Source organism: Caloenas nicobarica, chromosome 22 (assembly GCF_036013445.1).
Source record: "Caloenas nicobarica isolate bCalNic1 chromosome 22, bCalNic1.hap1, whole genome shotgun sequence".
In the NCBI taxonomy this organism is placed as follows: Eukaryota; Metazoa; Chordata; class Aves; order Columbiformes; family Columbidae; genus Caloenas; species Caloenas nicobarica.
The window spans coordinates 1,753,324-1,772,421 of NC_088266.1; the positions used below are offsets into that span (position 1 = coordinate 1,753,324).

The 19,098-nt window shown below is 50.2% G+C and overlaps 1 protein-coding gene and 1 long non-coding RNA gene across 11 annotated transcripts; both read left to right on the forward strand.

Moving 5' to 3' along the window:
* Positions 1–134: 134 nt before the first annotated feature.
* On the forward strand, positions 135–4,070 carry FBLIM1 (filamin binding LIM protein 1). The gene is made up of 8 exons (XM_065650090.1): positions 135–308; positions 1,084–1,292; positions 1,635–1,756; positions 1,850–1,961; positions 2,042–2,211; positions 2,319–2,497; positions 3,213–3,330; positions 3,619–4,070. The coding sequence occupies exons 1-8, from the start codon at positions 283–285 to the stop codon at positions 3,730–3,732; spliced, it is 1,050 nt and encodes a 349-aa protein (XP_065506162.1). The 5' UTR covers positions 135–282; the 3' UTR covers positions 3,733–4,070.
* A 3,401-nt stretch (positions 4,071–7,471) lies between these two features.
* LOC135997382 (uncharacterized) lies at positions 7,472–16,108 on the forward strand. 10 transcript variants are annotated; one of them, XR_010607439.1, is made up of 6 exons: positions 7,474–7,741; positions 8,129–8,410; positions 10,708–10,826; positions 11,245–14,147; positions 14,593–14,609; positions 15,546–16,108. It is a non-coding gene; the product is annotated as an uncharacterized LOC135997382 (long non-coding RNA). The 10 variants fall into 10 exon arrangements; XR_010607434.1 differs by having other exon boundaries at positions 7,472–7,741; positions 11,245–15,766; positions 15,970–16,108; XR_010607438.1 differs by lacking the exon at positions 14,593–14,609.
* Positions 16,109–19,098: the final 2,990 nt, after the last annotated feature.

Below are 19,098 nucleotides of genomic sequence, written 5' to 3' on the forward strand. Positions count from 1 at the left end.
CGAGCAGCCCGGTGAAGGCTGGCAGCGCCGGAGCCCGTTTGGGGTTTGGCCGGCGGGGAGGGAGGGAAGGAGGTGAAGCCACTCGTTTTGTTGGGGTTTTTTGGTGGTGTGTTTTTTTTTTTTTTTAATCCCTTTCCTTGGCTTGAGTCAGAGGCTGAAGTCACCGGCGTGCACGTCCTGAAGCTTTTCCCCTGCCGTGGGGGGACCGGCCGTTCCCCGAAATGATGCACCGACACTCGTGAGTGGGATTTTTTGGGGAGCGGAGGCACTTCGTGCCAGGGCATGAGACCGGGCAACTCGTCACACAGGTATTTTTCAAGCCGCTGATTCATTTTGGGGATGAATCCTGCTTCACCAGCGCGGCACCTTGGCTAAAGCCTCGGGGTTCCCGTCCCCCCAAACTGTCTCGTTAGGGAAGGGGAAGCTTCGCTCCAGCTGCTTTTCCCGTTGGGAAGCTGAATAAACAGCCCTTTCCTTCCGGAGTGGGGTTTATCGGGGTCGGCACATCCTGCCTGTGATGCTCGGGGGCTGTTTCGGTGGTGGGGACGCGGCGATTTGTAGCACCGTGCCTCAGTTTCCTCATCTGCAAAAATAAGGGGGGGATGCCCTGAGCTTGGGAGTGGTTAACAGGGAAATAGGGGTAACAGTGGAGGGAACGGGGAGCCAGGGGACCTAGAAACACCCCCCAAAAAAGCTTTTGCAAAAGCAGGTCCTGTTGCAACTGTGTTTTTAAGAGGAAAGGTGGGTTTTTCCTGCTGCCCACAGGGAGTTTAATCCCAGGCGGGGGCAATGAGAGGAAATAAAGGGGGTTAAAAGGCTTTCAGAAGGGTGGGGTTTGGCCACAGAGGCAGGAAAATGGGAGATTTTGGGTGCTGCTTTGCTGAGACCCTTCACTCTGTGTCCTCTAAGGCACAAGACCATTTATTGCCGTGACGTGGGACGGGGACGCTCGTTCCTTCTCCCTTTCCGGGAGGGCGAGGAGGGAGGCGGGTTGAGGCCGAAGGGCAGTGCAGCAGCGGGAGCTGCCGGTGCGCCTGCGGGTTTTGCTCTCTTTTATCTTATTTTCCCCCAAATTGAACCCAGGTTCAGCCCTTCTGTGGCTTCAGCGATGCTGCCGGGGAAAGCAGAGAAGAGGATGGCTTCGTCCGTCTTCATCACCCTTGTGCCGCCACGGAGGGAGGTGGTGACCAAGGACAAACCCCACCGGGAGCCGCAGCCAGATGGTGCCGAGGTCCCCAGCACCCGTCACCCCCAAACCCCACCACTGCGGCCCCCTGCGCTCCCCAACGGAGGTGAGGGGTGTCTGCGGGGGGCCGGGAGGGTGATGATGGTGCAGAGGATGCTGCGGAGATATTTTGCTATAGGATGTGTGTGCAGGTGGGGAGGGATGTGGGTTTTGGGGGGGTATTCCCCAAATCCCCGCACCCCCCCCGGAGTGGATCCGGCTGTGGGGAAGGGCTGTGTTTGCTCTCCATCGCTAATCAGTGCTGTTTGTCCCCTCCAGCTGCGACGGTGTTTGCTTTTGGGGCAGGTTGGCGAGCGCTGCTGCAAAGCCGTCGGGGTGTTATTGCCACAGGGTTTTATTGGACGTTACCGTCCCCCCTAAACCCACCGTATTTGGCTTTTTACCCCAGAAACCCACGCAGCGGCCCCCACGCCCATCCTCGTTCTCTCCGAAGCGCCCCAGCCCTTGTCCGCCGAAGCGCTGGGTCCGGCGCTGCAGCAACTGGACCTCGCGGAACCCAGCGCCCTCCAGGTGAGGATCATGGGGTGCGATTGCCCTGGTGCCTCAGCTTCCCCACCTGCAAAAGCATAAACGTAAACATGCTTTTGTTTCTCTGCTCACCAGGCCCCTTCCGCCTTCCCCGCCAAATTGAGGACGCCCAAATTTTGCCAGGAGCAAGCGAGCAGGTCGCAGTGGCAGGATGTGAATGGGTATGCGGAGACGGATGGTTCCAGAGGTGAGGGGGGATCCAGGTGTGGGCTCATCCCCAATTGGGGAAACTGAGGCATGCAGTGCCAAACCCGCTTCTTCCTGCAGATATCTGCGCATTCTGCCACAAAGCGCTGGGGCCACGGGACGTGACAGTGGAGGCGATGCAGAAGCAGTACCACGCCGACTGCTTCACCTGCCGGACCTGCCACCAGCTCCTGGCCGGCCAGCGCTACTACCAAAAAGATGGGCGCCCCACGTGTGACACCTGCTACCAGGTATCTGTCCTCCCTCGGGGACAACCGGCACCCCTGGGGGTGGCGGGAGGTGCAGTCCCTTGTTGGGGGAGCTGGCGTCTCATGGCGTGACCCCCCCTAAACCACAGGCCACGCTGGAGAAATGCGCCAAGTGCCGGGGGCTGATCGTGGACCATGTTGTCCGTGCCCTGGGCAAGGGCTACCACCCCGGCTGCTTCTCCTGCAGCGCCTGCGGCCGAGCCATTGGCACCGAGAGCTTCGCGCTGGGCGAGCGGGATGAGGTGTATTGTGTGACCGACTTCTACAGGTGCGTGTCGTAGAATCACAGAATCATTTTGGTTGGAAAAGCCCCTCAAGATCATCCAGTCCAACCGTTCCCCTGGCACTGCCCCATGTCCTGAGAACGTCATGTCCGTCTGTCCAACCCCTCCAGGGATGGTGACTCCAGCACTGCCCTGGGCAGCCTGTTCCAATGCCCCACAGCCCTTTGGGGAAGAAACTGTTCCCCAGATCCAACCTCAACCTCCCCTGGCGCAACTTGAGGCCGTTTCCTCTGGTCCTGGCGCTTGTTCCTGGGGAGCAGAGCCCGACCCCCCCTGGCTCCAAGCTCCTTTCAGGCAGGTCAGAGATCAGAAGGTCTCCCCTCAGCTCCTGTTCTCCAGCTGAACCCCCAGCTCCCTCAGCCGCTCCCATCACCCTTGTGCTCCAGCCCCTCACCAGCTCCGTTCCCTTCTCTCAACTCGCTCCAGCACCTCAAGGCCTTTCTTGGCGTGAGGTGATCCCGCCACCCCTCTGCCCGCCATGTTGAGCCCTGAGGTGATTCTGGTGCCGCCATTTGGAGCCCTGAGGTGATCTTGGTGCCGCCATTTTGAGCTGTGAGGTGAGGGGCCCAAAACTGCCCCCAGGATTTGAGGTCTGGCCTCACTGGTGCCCAGCACAGGGGGGAATCCCCCACACTGGGGGTGTCCAGCTCATCTCTGTCCTCCCTCAGAGCTCACCCCACTCCGCTTTGCTCCCATTAGGAAATATGCCGCAGTTTGCAGCGCCTGTGAACAGCCCATCGTCCCCGGCGAGGACAAGGACACCTACAAGATTGAGTGTCTGGGACGCAGTTTCCACGAGAGCTGCTACCGCTGCGAGGTGCGGCCCCGAGAGGTCGGGGGTGCCCCCCAAAACCTGAGGGGTTTGGCACCGACCCTTTGCTATTTTTTTAGCCACTGCTTTATCTTGCAAGCGACGGGGAGGGGGAAAAAAAAAAATCAGGTAAAAAGCGCGATGCGTTCGGCCAGGAGAGCTTCAGCTTTTCATGCTTTTGAGGTAGTTTGTTGCTTTTTTCCTGAGCGCTGGTGGGTTTTGCAGGGAAGATGGGGTGCAATGTGTCATGGGGACCCCTAAAACATGTCCCCCCCTTTCCCCTGTCGCCCCCAGAGCTGTGGGACACCCCTGTCGCCGGAGCCGACGGAGAGCGGGTGCTACCCCCTGGGCGACCACCTCCTCTGCAAGTCCTGCCACGTCCGCCGGAGAAACGAGTCATCCTGCTAAAACCCTGCAGATCAACCTCTGCTGTGCCTGGAAAAGCTGCAGAATCGGTGTTTTTATCTCCAAAATGGCCCCGGAGCCCCGTTCTGCCACGTGGAGAAGCGCAGATGTGATGCCCTGATGTGGCTCTGTGCTCGTTTTGAACATAAAAAGCTGCGGCAGTGGTGGAGGACCTGAGGTTTTATTCATTTGTTTCTTTTTTTAAAGTCCTTTCCCAAGGCCGGTTTGGTTTCCTTGGGTGTTTTGTTGTGTTTTTTTCTTTATTTCTTCTCCAGCTTCCTTGGGGTTTCACTTGAACATTTCTCTCTGTGGTGACGCAGAGCAGGCACTGATATAGTTACTCGCCGCTAAATAAAACCCCGAGTTTAAAACCCCTCGTTTCTTTCATCCACCCTGCATTCCAATCCTGTAAAATCCAAGTTTAAAAATAAGAAAAAAAGCACTTTTTTAGATTTTCTTTTTTTTTTTAATAGGTGTGGCAAGAGTCAGGTCACTCAGGGTGATAACGGGGCTGATTTTTGGAGTCCAGTGGCTTGGCAGATGCTGCTGTCCCCCAGGGGAGAGCAGAGGGTCATTTTTTGGGGACGGATTCAGGGTTTTGTTGAGAAAGGGTGTTTGGTGGTGGAATTTTTAATTTTTTTTTTTTTTTTTTTTTCTGAAGGCCTGTGCTGTCTGGGCTCTGTTTCAACCAAGTCCCGAAGCCGGCAGAGGGCAGCCGGAGCACAAATTCCTCCATCAGGCAAAAAAACCCTCCAGCTAAACACTTGTCTTTCCTATACCCAACAGCACCGGGGAGGATGGGAAAGACCAACAACCCTGTTTTGGCATGTTTTTAAAGATAATATCGCTCCGGCATCGGAAGCTTTTTGACCTTCTCTCGGTCTGAGCCCCAAACTGGCAGAAATTAGACCATTTCTCTGCGTGCCTGACATCTGCGCAACCGATGTCTTAGTGGTTTTGCTTGCGAGGGCGTCGCAAACCAGCCAGAGAAAAAGGGGTTTTTCTTTATAACCGAAAGTGCTTAAAAAGCCGCAAATTGAGAGCAGAAAATAGCAAGAGATGACATGTAATGCTTTCCTGATGTAAAAAGTGAGCCGCTAAAAAAAAAAACCCAACACACCACCAAACCAGCAGCCATATGCTTCTAGGTCACGTTTTATGTCTCTCCAGCGTGGGCTGTCTTTATGAATGCAAGGGTTAATGTATGGTTAATATATGGTTCATCTATGTGCTGGAGTCTGGCTGATTAATCACCCCAACCCCGCAACTGTTTCCTGCTGACTCTCCCCATCTACAAAGCAATTTACACAACATTAATGTGCATGTACAGCCCATCTATCGGGTCGGGACTCACTATAAATTGATTTATAAATAGGTAGTTAATGTAAAGTTGTGGTCTTTCCCGATCACGTAAAGCTTTGGGTCTGGCTCGGGGGGGACCCCACGTCCCACGCTGGGGAAGTCCTGTGCTCAAAGTCACCTCTTGCCCTGTGGGGAAAACCAGGTGCTAAAATAACGCTAAAAATGTAAAAAGATGTGGGCGGGATTGGCGGTGGCCAAGGGGAAGCCACAGAGAGCAAAGGTTGCCTGGGTTTTGGCAATATGGGTATTTTTCCAAGGTAGGGACTGCAGTGATTTTTGGCCGGACACAGACACAGGTTTTTATTGATAATGAAGCTGTGAAGAAGATGCTGGAGGGTGATGAGACGCACGAGGCGCAGCTGGAGAGGTTGGCGCCACGGCGAAGGGACGGACAAATGTCAGATTTGGCCTTGTTTTTCCAGGATGACAAGAGGTAAGTGATAAAAGGTTGATTTAAGCCATTTTATTTTTGGAGAAGGGGAGAAATATTACAAGCTGAGGCATGGGGAGTGTCGCTAAGCCTGGAAAGCACAGCCCTGTGTTTTCCCTGAGGAGGAACTCGAGGAATTTCCAGCAGCGGCCGAGCTGCGAGGAAGAGATTTTGCAGGGGAGGGAGAAGACATTTTGCAGGGGAGGGAGCTGGTCCCGTCCTGCTGCCGAGCAATGGTGCCTCAGCCCATTTTTTGCAAACACCAGCAAAAATAAAATTGCGCACAGAGCAATACAGAGCTCCTGAGAGCCCCCCAAGACCACCAGGTATAAAAACCGCTCATAATCTCACTTGTTGCCTTCTAGCAGCCATACAAAGAGGATCGAACACCCCCAAATCGCCCCAACCAGCCCTGCCCTTCCTTCGGCTGCTGCAATAAACCCATTTTTTCTTGCAATCCCTCTTGGCAGGGCCAAAGAGAGCGGGGAGGGACCTGGCTGCCCTCCAAGGAGAAGCAAATGCGAATATTTCTTCACTTCAGGCTGGGTGCGGCCCCCGGGATTAAATTTCCCCGGGCTTTCCCAGTGAAGGAGTCCGATATCGTACCCTGCTGCGAGCCCTGCTTGCTCCCAGGAATACAATGGCATATCGCATTTAAAAAAAGAAAAAAAAAAAAAGTTTCTCTTTTCCTGCAACTCCAGGGGCAGACTGTTTCTTAAAAAAAAGCTTCTAAATTAAAGGAGGAACTGATGGGCATGGCCACAGTGTTTTTAAAGTAGCAGCCAAAATGTTGCTTTGTAAGGAATGCAAGGTCTTTTTGCAGGTTTTGTTTGCGAGCCCAAGATTTTTGGTGTGGCGCAAGGAAAGCGAAGCCCGGGGAGGGGATGGGCTGGAAATCGCTTTTTCCCGGCATCCCCCGGGTTGGCTGTGAGAAACGTGAAAAGCAGAGAGGGAGAGATGAGCTGGATTCCTCGTGATCCTTCGTTTTTCCATCATCACCTCTGAGGTGCCGGGAAGGAAATGCTGCAGGAGGGGAAACTGAGGCTGGAGCAGCTTCCAGGGCTTTGCTGGCTGGGGGTTTAGTGGAGATGTTTTCTTTCTTTTTTTTCTTTTCCAAATTGGGACAGAAAGAGCTGGAGGAAAACTGTTTGTTTCTTTCCTTGACTCAGTTGAACAGCAACCGCGTCCCAGCCTTCTTGCTAATATCTTTCCTTGCAGAGCGTTCAGACCCTTTTCTGCACTTTCCCCTCTTCAACACAACCTAAAAAAAAAAAAATTATGATTTTTTTTTTTAAGTCTTGGTGCAGCCCGAGCCCTGGATTTCTCCAGCTTCATTACACAGCACAGGTGGGATGTATAAAAATAACACAATATTATTTTTTCCTCATTTTTCCCTGCAAAACTGAACTGCCCAGTGCCATGATTTATTTTTAATGCACGCTGTGTTTTCAGTAGCATGAGGGAAAATCGATGCGGCCGGTTACGCAAGCGTGTTACCAAGCTGCAAGTGCTACGCTGGGTTATTTAAAAAAAAAAATAAATTAAAAAAACCCCAAAACACCAACCCAACCCACCCTATTTCTGAAAACAGATGCACAGCACATGCCTGCAACCGGAGAGTTGACATTTTATAGCCCAGATTTCCTGAAAATGAACGATTTTCACCCAGACCCAGCTTCAAGTAATTTGGTTACATCTTTATTTTGCTGGAGTGTTCATTAGAGCCCATAGGTGAGGAGTTTTATTTAAAATATAGATATTTCTCGTTGAGGTTATCCTGTTTGTTGTGGCAGCTTATTGACCTCGGTGATTTATCACTGGGAAAAAAAGCTGGAGGGAGGAGTAGGAAGGTAGAATAGCTCCTAAAAATAAATATATCCGTTAATTCTCTGTTCGCCTAACCTCTCCCTCACAGGCCAGCTGGAGGAACAGACTTTTAATCTTCTTTATCTGAGGCTGAGGCGATCAACCTCCACCCTGCGTTCTAAGGGCAGCACGTTTTGTGAGGGTGGGGGGGGAAAAAGAGAAATCAGCACGAAAAAGGAAGGTATTTGCCTGGCAAAAAGGGGAGGAGGCGGAGGCAGCTTCACAAAATGGCCGCCCAGGCGACAAAATGGCGCCGGGCGGACAGCGCGGGGAAAAAGATGGAGGATCCGCGGCCCGGGCGGCCACCGTGGGCTTCGGCCGCGCCAGGAGCACGGCGGAGGGGCTGCTCCTGATGTGCGTGTCCCCTCCAGGCAGGCGGTGAAAGCGCTGCGGGCGAAACCTGACCACCTTCCACCCTCCCCTTCTCCGCGCTGCTTTTACAGAAGGATGTGAAAATGCCCAGAAATGCGCATTTCCACTCGGCCTCTCCCCCGCCGCCTCAGGCACCATCGTCCCCTCATTCCCCTCACGGCGCCGCTCGCCGACACCGGTCCCCGAAATGTTGCGGGGTTGGGTTTTTTTTTTGTTTCTTATTTTTGTTTTCCTTACAGCGTGAAGATTTTTGACCCAGAATTGCTTTCCCCACGCCCCGCCCCCCCCCCATCATCACCACACGCACCCCAAGGTGGGTAGTTTTATGCCTCATTTCTTTTCTCTTCTACTGCTTTTTCTTCTTCGCAGGGGTGGAAACCACCGCTTCCCGTTCTCCTCACGGCATGGAAAATACCGAAACACGCTTTAGGAAAAAAAATAAAACAGCAACAACCCCCAAACAGCTGAGGATTGATTTATCTTCAGGGAAGAAGCCGTCGCCGCTCGCCTGGCTCCCCACGACAACCTGCCCGCCATTTGCTTAATTAAAAGCATATACTTGATGTGATCAGATGTGGTAATACCGTAAAAAAAAAAAACCCAAAACACCTTGTAACATCTAAACGCTCGTTGTTGGAGGCTGCAGCCAAGGTACCACGTACACTTTTTTTTTTTTTTTTTAATATGCTTTTTTAATGTTGCCTTTTTCTCTGCACCACGGTGTTCTTACAGGCTATGTCGTAACGTTGCCCAGTCTTTGTTAAAAACCACATACCTAAAACACTTCTGTTTTTTCCTGGAATTACAGATTTAGGCCCATACAGATCATCTGTTATTTCTGCATATATAGAAATATTTCTATATATTTATGGTTTTATATATATGTATCTCTTTTTTTCAGGGACTGATTACAGAACATAAACCCACACACCTAGAAACCTATGATTTAATTATATGTAACCGCTGTAATTTTGGCTTGTATATATGTTTAATTTTTTATATATATATATATTACCTTTGTTTTCCTCCATTGGCTTTCTACTACAATATGTCCTAAAAGCAGGAGAAAAAAAAGAAAAGCCATTAAAAAAAGAGAAAAATAGTCAACCCATCTCGTTTTTACAGTCCACGGTGGAAGTTTGTGCCTGAATGTTTTATTAGTTCCACGGAGATGTAGATTTTCCTTGGGAGACTTAGGGAGGATTTTTTTAAAAAAATTAAAAGAGGAAAAAAGACACCGGGGCGGGGGGGGGGGCGGGAAGAGAACCAAAAAGGAAAGAAAAAACATATAAAACCAAACCCGAGTAAGTGAAGCTGCAAATGTAATCAAATAGTCCAGATCAGACAATTCATTGCAACAAAAAGAGGACAAATTAGCTGAACTGCAATGGCAGAGCTTTGCTGCCGCTCCGGGAGGAGGGATCAGCTCCTTTATCCCACCATCTACCGCTCCAAACACCATCTTTTTTTTTTTTTTTTTTTAAATGCGCTTTGTGTTTTATTTAAAGCCAAGCAGGCTGCAAAACCCCGCCGGGCCGGGGCTGCTGAAACCGCTCTTGGGCTTCATTTCTATATATTCCTATTTTTTCTCCCCCTGCACGCGCCCCATTCTTGCGCAATCCTTTTATTATGTGCTCTGTTGCTCGCTCTTTTTTGTCGTTTTTTTTTTGTTGTTTTTTTTTTTGTTTTTTTTTTCCCCTTCTGCAAGTATAAAGGTTTCTCTTCTCTCCCCAGCTTGGCTGCTTATTCCAGAAGTTTCTACAGGGGAGGGGAGCACCCACTGCGGAGCCTTTGCCGCAGCGCCGGGAGGAGGATGCCGAGGATGCGCCGCCTCCCCCCTTCACTAGGTTCTCCCCATCCTTGAAAAAAATCTGCTGGGAGGTGTTTGTAAGGGTGGTGGGGTTTTTTTGGTTTTTTGTTTTTTTTTTTTTTTAATCTTCCTCCTCCCCGCTTTGCTAAATAAATTAAAAGCAGAGCTGTCTCCTGATGGAGATGGATGAGGCTGCTCGCTCGCACGCACCGCTGCAGCCTCCGTCTGCCCGAGCGAGGGGACCGCCGGCACAAGTGACCTTTCCCAGGTGCCCCGACACGCTCCTGCTTGGAATTCATTTTAAATAGGCTTATTATTTTTTATTTTCTCCCTCCCCTTAAAGAACAGCTTGCTCTTTCAGTGAATTTTTTTTCTTGACGCTTCCTCATGATCGTTTTTTTTTGTGTGTGTTTTGAATTGCGTTTTAAAACTGCCCAGCTGGAGACAGGTCTTGATTAGAGCTGGAACAATAGTTCCATTTTATTAATAACGGGAAGGATTTACAATCCTACAGCACCTTCCTTGGAAGGCTTTCAGAAACCGTTTGCAAACACGCACACATTTAAGATCTCACAGCCAAGGGCTGGGAGGTGGGTAAGTATTTGGTGCCACCACCAAAAATCACGTCGGTGGCCAATCTGCCTTTCTGAGTGCTGGAAAAAAAGGACAGAATGGGTGGGTTCTAGGGCTGCAAAAAGCTGTGACCTAAATCTCTCCCGTGTTCTCTGCGGATGCCAAGTGTTTTGCTGTGTCCTGGGAACTGGGCTGTACAGATGACCACGCAGCTTTGCCGGAGCGGAGCTGCGGGCTCGCTTGCTTCTCAGTAAACATCTGCTTATAGATTTTTTTTTTTTTTTTTTAAAATTCATTACCTTTTTGCAGTCCCCAAGTGACCTCCTTTAGTGCTGGCTCCGCTGTGGTTTGACCGCAGCTTCGCATTAGCGCACTAATGTGTCTGGAATGACCTTGCTTGGGGACTGGGCCCACCGGGCTGCTGCGGATGCTCCGTTTCCATTACAGAACCCCACATGCTGCGTTTTTCCATTTTTCCAGCGCATCCCTTCCCTCGCCTGGGAATGTTGCAATATTACGCTGTCTTCTGTCTTATTTTTTTTCCTTTTTTTTCCTTCTTTCCTAGGGATACACAGGATCGTTTGTGTAACCCGTGGCAGATCCCTTCTTTGTAACCATCTCTGAGCTGTCTGGGCAGTCGGATCTGGCCTTGCCGAGGCGCGGAAGGCACAGGGCTCTGGTTGTGTAAGTGTCGTGTTGTACACGGGCCACAAAAACCCACAACATTTCAGCGGTTACTTCTGTCTCTGGGAGCATGAGTAGGTCCCAGGGCTTCCCCTTCCCACCGCTTCGCCGTTTCACAAAACGAAAGGCTGATGCTTCTGGAAAAAGCTCTGCCTTGTGGCCTTTAAAAAAAAAAAAACCAAAAAACCTGCTGTGGATTAGTCATCCTTATTTTTAAAGGAAGCTGTGTTTGCCAGCCCTGTCTGTGTAACGCGTGTGCGATATTAACTATTAGCTTTATTTGCAAAGGCCGGTAACGCGCTCGGCTCTCTGGAGCGCTGCCACCGCGGCTGCCTCGAGCTGCTGCTGGCAGGTGGAAAAGCCGCCACAGTCCGGCTTTTCATGCCCTCCCCTCCATTCTCTTTTTTTTTTTTTTCAGTGCTGGTACCTCCGCGGCTGTGGAAATGTGGAGAACGCACCAACCAACGTGAGGACAGATGAGTGTATTCTGGGGTCACTTCAACTCCAGAGGAGAGACCCTCGTGATTAATATTATTTTTTTTTTCTTGCCTGTGGTAGTTTTTACTCTTATCTTGTGAGAAGACTGAGTTTGACCATTTTAGGTGCTAAAAATGGTACAGTTTTTAACCCTTCCTGTTGTTTTCCCTTCCCTGGGGTCACGTCAAAGAGCGAGCCGTGCAGTTAAAGCAAAGGACAGCTTCCCCCCCTCTCTCCCCTTTCAAAAGAAAAAAAACCTTCCAGAGTTTTGTGCTCTTGAACTGCTGCATAGGCAGAAAACATACAATGCAGTTGTCAGCATTGTGCTGATGTGTGGCACATTTAAAAAAAAAAAAAACAACAAAACAAAACAAAATACACACAAAAGGGGTGGGGAGAATGGGTGCCTCCAGGGAGTAAAACTGTGGGGCCCCTTTCCCTACATGCAATAGTATATTACTCCTAATTTTGCTCAGGCGAAGGCAACGGGACATCCTAAATTGTGCTGAAGATCAGTGTTCCCTTGAATTATATTTTTTTTTTACCTGTGAACTTGCTCCCGCGAGACGCTCCTGTTTTATTACTTGATTCCTCCAAGTCGTGCTCGCTCACCAGGAAGAAGGAAAACGCTTCCTTGCTGGGTGCAATTTATTTTGTTGTGTTGCAAAAAGTAATAAAAAGCACCTGGCGCTGGTCTCTCCTCGGTCATGCATGACTTCGAGGCATAATCATTAGCGCGCAAGGAGCGTTAGGTATCAGCACCTTCTCGTTAGCCTCCCTTAATGAGAATATTGGCGTCGGGGTTGCAGAAATGCCTCTGGCTGACCGAGGGAGAGGCCCTGCCCTGCTAAGCTGGAGCAACAGCTTGTGAGAAATGCTGTGATTTCAGCAGTCGCTGCGGTGGTTTGTAGCACAGCTACGACTTTATGCTCTTCTGGCAAAAATTGAGCGGAGGGTAAATAAGAGGATCCTGGGCCAGATTTCATAGCGGGGTAGAGAGTTGGTGTGTGGCGTGCGTGAAAGTGGCCAAGAGCTACTGTGCTAAAGCCTCGTCTGTGCTTTAACTAAACCAGCGTGGACAGATATATTAATTTTATTCTCTCGTTAGGGATGTGTTGGTTTGGAGATGCTCCTTGTGCTTGCCGGAGGTACCAAGAAGCTGCTTGTTGGGGATGTTTCCACGGTTTTCAGGTTGGCAACACCCTGTGGGGCTCAGAATTAACTTTTTGGCAGTTGAGGACAAATGAGTGAGAATTACCTTGGGAGCGCTGAACTTCTACCCCCCTCTCCTTTGGACTGAAGAGTTTCTAGAACCACATCGGTGAGGCTTCCAAGTTAAACAAAACCTAAATTCCTGGTGCCAAAAAGCAAGCGAGCGATAGAAGCCTCCACACCTCCTCCGTGAGGGGGAAACCGCGGTCTTTCGAGATTTTTCTGTTATCCCCAAGAGTTAAAAAAGCTGCATCATGAGATCTGCAGCAGTCAAACGAAAGCCAGAGCTCACCGAGAAACTGTTCTCTGTATCGCTGAAGAGGTTTTCGAGCGTAGCAGGTCTCCATGCACAATTATTTTATTTTTGTGTCTTTCTCAGATCTGAAAGAGCAGTAATCGTGTGTTCAGTCTGCTCCGTTTAAAACACCGTTGAGTTGCTTCGGTATCAAAATGGTGTTTGGTGAAAGCAAAGCTCTGATGGTGGCTGGCTCGGTGGTTATTTTGTTCTGGGTATGCTGATCGATTGGTGGGGAAGAGCAGCTGTTAGCTCGTGGGTTTGGACTGTGGGGTTTGTGTTAAACCCTTGTCCTCCAGCATAATGTCTCTGATTTTTCTTGCACGTTGCACATGGGGCCCTTATGTAGAGATAATAAAACAACTGGGCGTTAAAAACGGCAAAGTACAGGATACACCGATACATCCAGTCCTAGAGGATTTACGTCTTTTGCGGTGGTTGTGTTGGGGTATCAAACCACATGCGGCTTGCTTTTCTTGGGTGTATTTTCTTTGTTTTACCCCTAAAATTTAATATTTTGCATCCTAAAAGACCAAAGTCCTCTGTGTCTAGCTGTGTTTGGGAAAAACTCATGCGAGGTGAGCGGGTGCGGTTCTTCGGTACGTGATCACACAGAAGCTGGGGGTGAGAGGAAGCAGGGCAGAAGCTGGCATGGTGGTATTCCTAATTTTTCCCAACAACAGGCAAAAAAATAGGTATTAAATCGAATGTATTTACCACGCTATAAGCAAGAATAAGCTCTTTTGCAGTCCTGTGATGGCACATGGTGTTTTGGTTGCGTGGCTCAGCGATCACGCTGCACTCTGGTGCTGACAAAATGTCTTGGTTTTGTATGGCGAAGTATTTTGAAAACAGAAGTGTGCTTTTCTAGAGATACAAATGGGTTCAGTGTAAATGCAATTCCAGAGGTTCCTGAGCTGTGTTTACTGGGCTGCAGACGGTAACTGGTGCGAACCCACTGGCTCCACTGGTGGTATTTCGTGGCAGCTCCCATCCCCAGCGCTGTGTGGATAAGAAATCTAATTAGGAAAAAGCGTTAGAAAATAAAATCGCTAAATATTATCTTTCAAAAACGTGACGGGGGTCTGCTGGGTAGAGTCGTCTCGTTGTGAAGCTTTGGAGCGCTAACCCTCAGAGAGGAAAGAACCGAAATCAAGAGCTTTATTAATACAAATCCTGTACTTTGTGTTGCTTAGGATCCAGAACCAGGCTTGGTGTTCAAAGCGTTATCGGCATGTGAGCCAGTATCCTCCGTCTTGGCAACAAATGAGCCCAAATATCAAACAGCACCCGTTCCTTCTTGGAGAAAATTATCCATTGCATAAAACATAATGGGGGTAAGCAATAAAATTAGGCCAGTAATTGAGGCTGGCTTAAAAATGAGATAAAAGCCTAGCTGGCAATTTGATATTCAGCTGCCATACTGTCATTTTAATAAATATAGTCAATGAGCAGGAAAGGCACGTAAATACATTTTACAATGGCGAGATGGTGGCTGGAGCTGCCCGGTTTGAACAAAGAAATGCTCCCAGCGTTTCTGGCGATGTCTGAGGGCTCCTGGCTGGGTAACCGGCTGGTTTTCTGTAAAAAGCAAAGAAAGCTGGATGCGCACTGGGGATAATCACGGCGTGAAGCTGATGCGCCCGCTCGGATCCACGCAAGTCCCCGGTTGATGTAGCAGAACCAAGTATAGAATGTTAGGCTCTTAGCTCTGGTTGCTGTCCTTGTTTGGTATCTAATCTAACCTTTGATTTTTTCAAACGTTTGGCAAACACGTGGCAGCGAGCTCCACCGCTTGGGTAAGACGCTGTGTTAAAAATGCATGAGCTTGCCGTTTCAAGCGTTGTGTGCTCGCTTCCGTTTATTGATGTTTCCTCCTGGAGGCGAAGCTGTTTCTGGCCGCTTGTGTGGACCCCAAGGATGTTTTCTGATTCTCCTGCCCTTGTTTTTTTTCTCCAAACTGGAGAGCCGCTAACTTTATTAGCTCCTTATATGGCAGCACCATTTTCTCACGCCTTTAATGGCTTTCTTTTGATCCGTCCTGCCCTTGCTTTGCTTTTCTTGACGTGGACGTGGTGTTCAAGCCGAGATGGGTTTATAACCTGCTCCCTCATTAATATATGACCTGGCATTTTAATCCTCTCCGAGTGCTGATAAGAAACGTCCAAATATTTTAACTGCGGGGTTGGCCGAGATGCCCGGAGATAGCCGAGATCTCGGCTACACCCACCGCGCCGACACGAGCAATTTAAATTGCTCCTCGCCGTGTCCTGAAGGCTGAGGGCCATGGGGTGACGAAGAGCAGCTGATGTCCCCTTGTCCTCGGCTGTTTGTCCCTCTGGGAAGGGTCACACGGAGGGATGTGCGTCCGTGCCTTGTCCCTGAATGCTCCTCGTGTTGTCACCAGTGGGCTGGTGTGAAATCGTGGCCCGTCTGCGGTGACAAGGGCGGCGTTGGCTGCTGCCGCATCTCGTGCTCGCTCGGCTCTCTAAGCCCGGCTCCGTGTTCTTTAAATACTTCAAACGCCTTGGAGGGATCCGGTTACAGCGGCATCGCCCGAGCGCAGTCACACGTTGCAACTCGGAACGGTTTCCCCCCCAAAGCGCGTTAAAAATACCGGGACGGTCCAGAGTTTTGTTTTGCGTCACCGTTGGGTTTTGCGCTCCTTTTCCAGCTGGTTCGCGTGCAAACGGAGCCCTCAAAGCGCTCGTTTCAACCCTCTCTTCTGCCAGCAGAGTCGACGGTTTGTGTGCGATCCGTGGACGTCCCTCCCGGCCGTGTCGTGTGGCAGCCGTGACCCTGCGCGACTCTCCGTGGCGGGACCTGTGGATTTCTCTTGTCCCTCGGAGGTGCCACCCTGGTAAAGCCGTCACAGCAAGGACGCTCCATCGGAGAGGGAAGAATTCGAAAAGCCGTCTGATGCGTGGTTTGGGTTTCTTCCTCTCCGAAATTAAAGGTATTGACACGTAGCGACGGCTCTTTGGGCTTCTCACCAGTGAAAACACAAAGTCAAGCCCATTTCCACGGAGGAGAGCTATGGAAAGCGCTGGTGGAGCACGTCGGCAGCGCGTTTTCTCGTGCGCGCGTGGCTCCATCGCGTATTTTAAATAATAGACTGCGTGCAAAGAGTTGTTGGGGTTTTTTATTATTAATCGGTAGATCTGTTTGGTGGAGCAGCATCATCGCTGGGGAAACTGAGGCACGGCGCTGGGCTGGGCGGTAGAGTTGGGTTCACCAAGGCTCGAGTCGATGTGCGTCAGAACTCTGATTAAATCAAGAGATTTGCACGTTTGTTAAACCACCCAGAACTCCGTGACTTTGACCAGTTCACCAGGTGGACTCGGATGGCAAAGGCAGCAAAGCTGAGTGCCGCTCGCCCCAACAAATAAAAATGGTTTTGATGGATAGAAAAGCGCTCGGGCCAAGGAAAATACCGAAATCTGGGTCTGCTCTTGGGTGAAAGCAACTACCTGGCTTCAAAAAACCAAAAAGTACGAATGGCGCCGGGTGCGTGGTTGGTTTTATCCTGACCTCAAACAGAATCTCGCTGTGGGAATCATTTGGGCATTTTTGTTTTCGGGCACAGAAATAGGTGGGTTTTTTATCCCTTTGGAGGCACATTTTGGTGGAAAATGAGACTTTCCGGGTTGAAAAACCTTTGGCTCCGTGTTGCAGAGCCGCATTTTGAGCAGGGATGGGGTGCGACATGCCAGCCAGTTAATTCTGCAATCAGTAATATTTGCAACGAGCTTTTTCTTCACCCCGTCTTAATTAAAGAGCTCTGCAAAAACCCAGTGGGGCAGAAGGGGGATGACTTGCGACCGAATTCCCCCAACAATGGGACCTTCTTTTGCGATGTGGCCTCCCCTGTTTTGGCGGAGGGACGAATTTTAGGCAGTGCAGAGGATTCGGTGATGTCCCTCCCCATGGCCAGTGCCACCAACCCCGCTGGGGCCGCCTATAGCGCTGAACTTTGGAGCCATTACCGATAAACAGAGCTATACAGCTATTTTTGCAATGCACCCCCTTTATTTTTTTGCATGGCACCCCCTGCATTTTGCAGAGCAGCCTCCCTTTATTTTTTGCATAGCCCCCCTTTATTTTTTGCAATGTAATTCCTTTATCTTTTGCATAGCACCCCAGTTGTTTGCAGACCAGCCTCCCTTTATTTTTTGCATAGCACCTCTTTATTTTTTCTAGTGCAGCTCCACCTTTATTTTTTGCATAACGCCTTGGTTTTTGCAGTGTGGCCCCCCTTTATTTTTTGCAATGCAACCGCTTTATTTTTTTGCGGTACAGCCCCCTTTTAATTTTTTTTGCATAGCACCCATTTTTCGCAGTGCAGCCCCCTTTATTTTTCCCAGTGCAGCTCCCCTTTTTTTGCATAGCCTCCCTTTATTTTTTGCATAGCACCCTCTCATTTTACAATGCAACCCCTTTATTTTTTCCAGTACGGTCCCCCTTTATTTTTTGCAATGTGACTCCTTTATTTTTTGCCTAGCCCCCCGGTTTTTGCAGTGCACCCCTCTTTATTTTTTGCACAGCACCCCCTCATCTTACAGTGTAACCCCTTTATTTTTTGCACAGCAGCCCCTCATTTTACAATAGAACTCTCTTATTTTTTGCATAGCACCCCCCTCATTTTGCAATGTAACCCCTTTATTTTGCAATGTAACCCCTTTTTTTAATGTAACCCCCTTATTTTTTGCAATGTAACCCCTTTATTTTTCCCAATGCAGCTCCCCTTTTTTTGCATAGCTCAGTTTTATTTTTTTCTATTGTAACCCCTTTATTTTTTGCATAACATCCCGTTTCCTGCAGTGTAGTCTCCCCTTTTATTTTTTGCAATGCAACCCCTTTATTTTTTGCACAGCACTCCTTCATTTTTCAGTGTAACCCCTTTATTTTTCCAAATGCAGCTCCCCTTTTTTTTGCATGGCTCCCTTTTATTTTTTCTAGTGTAACCCCTTTATTTTTTGTACAGCACCCCCTCATTTTACAATAAAACTCCCTTATTTTTTGCATAGCACCCCCCTCATTTTTCAGTGTAACCCCTTTATTTTTTGCATAGCACCCCCCCATTTTAAAGTAAAACTCCCTTAGTTTTTGCATAGCACCCCCCTCATTTTACAATGTAACCCCTTTGTTTTTCGTACAGCACCCCCTCATTTTACAATAAAACTCCCTTATTTTTTGCATAGCACCCCCCTCATTTTACAATGCCACCCCTTTATTTTTTCCAGTACAATCCCCCTTTATTTTTTGCAATGTGACCCCTTTATTTTTTGCCTAGCCCCCCGGTTTTTGCAGTGCACCCCACTTTATTTTTTGCAATGTAATCCCTTTTTTTTTTGCACAATATGCCCTCATTTTTCAATGTAACCCCTTTATTTTTTGCAATGTAATCCCTTTATTTTTCCCAATGCAGCTCCCCCTTTTTTTTTTTTTCATGGCTCTCTTTGATTTTTTCTAGTGTAACCCCTTTACTTTTTGTATAGCACCCCCCTCATTTTACAGTGCCACCCCTTTATTTTTTTCCAGTGCAATCCCCCTTTATTTTTTGCAATGTCACCCCTTTATTTTTTGCCTAGCCCCCCGGTTTTTGCAGCGCGCCCCCTTTTATCTTTTTGCAGCGCAACCTCTTTACTTTTTTGCACAGCGCCCCTTCATTTTTCAGTGTAACCCCTTTATTTTTATTCAAGCCACCCCTCCGTGCTGACCGGCCCCCGCTTTTTGCAGCGGCCGCCCCGCGCATGCGCGGTTCGTTCTTTCCCCCGCCGCGCGGGAGCGGGGCGTTGCGCGCTCGCGCTCCGCCTCCGCGCCCGCGGCGCGCGCCCCGGGGCGCAGTGCGCCTGCGCGGGGGCCCCCGTGTGGCGCTGCGAGAGGCGCGAGGAAGCGAAAGGGCGGGGAAAAGGGGGGGGGGGGAGCGAGCGGAGCCGCCAGAGGAGCGGGAGCGCGGAGGGGGGGGAAGAAGGAGGCGGCGGCGGGCGGGGGGGGGGGGACGCCGCGCTGCCGCTGCCGGAGGAGGAGGAGGAAGAAGAAGCGGGAGCGAGCGAGCGAGCGCCGCGGCGGGGGGAGTCAGGGAGGAAGAAAACCCGCGGCGCAGAGGGAGCCCGCCGCCCGCCTGCCGGCCCGCCAGCCAGGGGGCCCCCCCTGAGGGGATGGTGTCGTCCGCCGCCGCCACGGGAGGAGGCAGCCGGCGGCGCTGAGGGCGGCAGGGCCCCGCGGCGGAAGAGGCGGAGGGCGGCCAGGAGGAGGAGGAGGAGGAGGAGGCGGCGGGCGGCGAGC

Excerpts from the sequence above, each read along its gene's own strand:
- FBLIM1 (XM_065650090.1), top strand. The coding sequence starts at position 283 with ATGAGACCGGGCAACTCGTCACACAG. Across the intron at positions 2,212-2,318 it reads CGTGTGACACCTGCTACCAG|GCCACGCTGGAGAAATGCGC; the intron begins GTATCTGTCCTC and ends CCTAAACCACAG. Across the intron at positions 3,331-3,618 it reads AGAGCTGCTACCGCTGCGAG|AGCTGTGGGACACCCCTGTC; the intron begins GTGCGGCCCCGA and ends TGTCGCCCCCAG.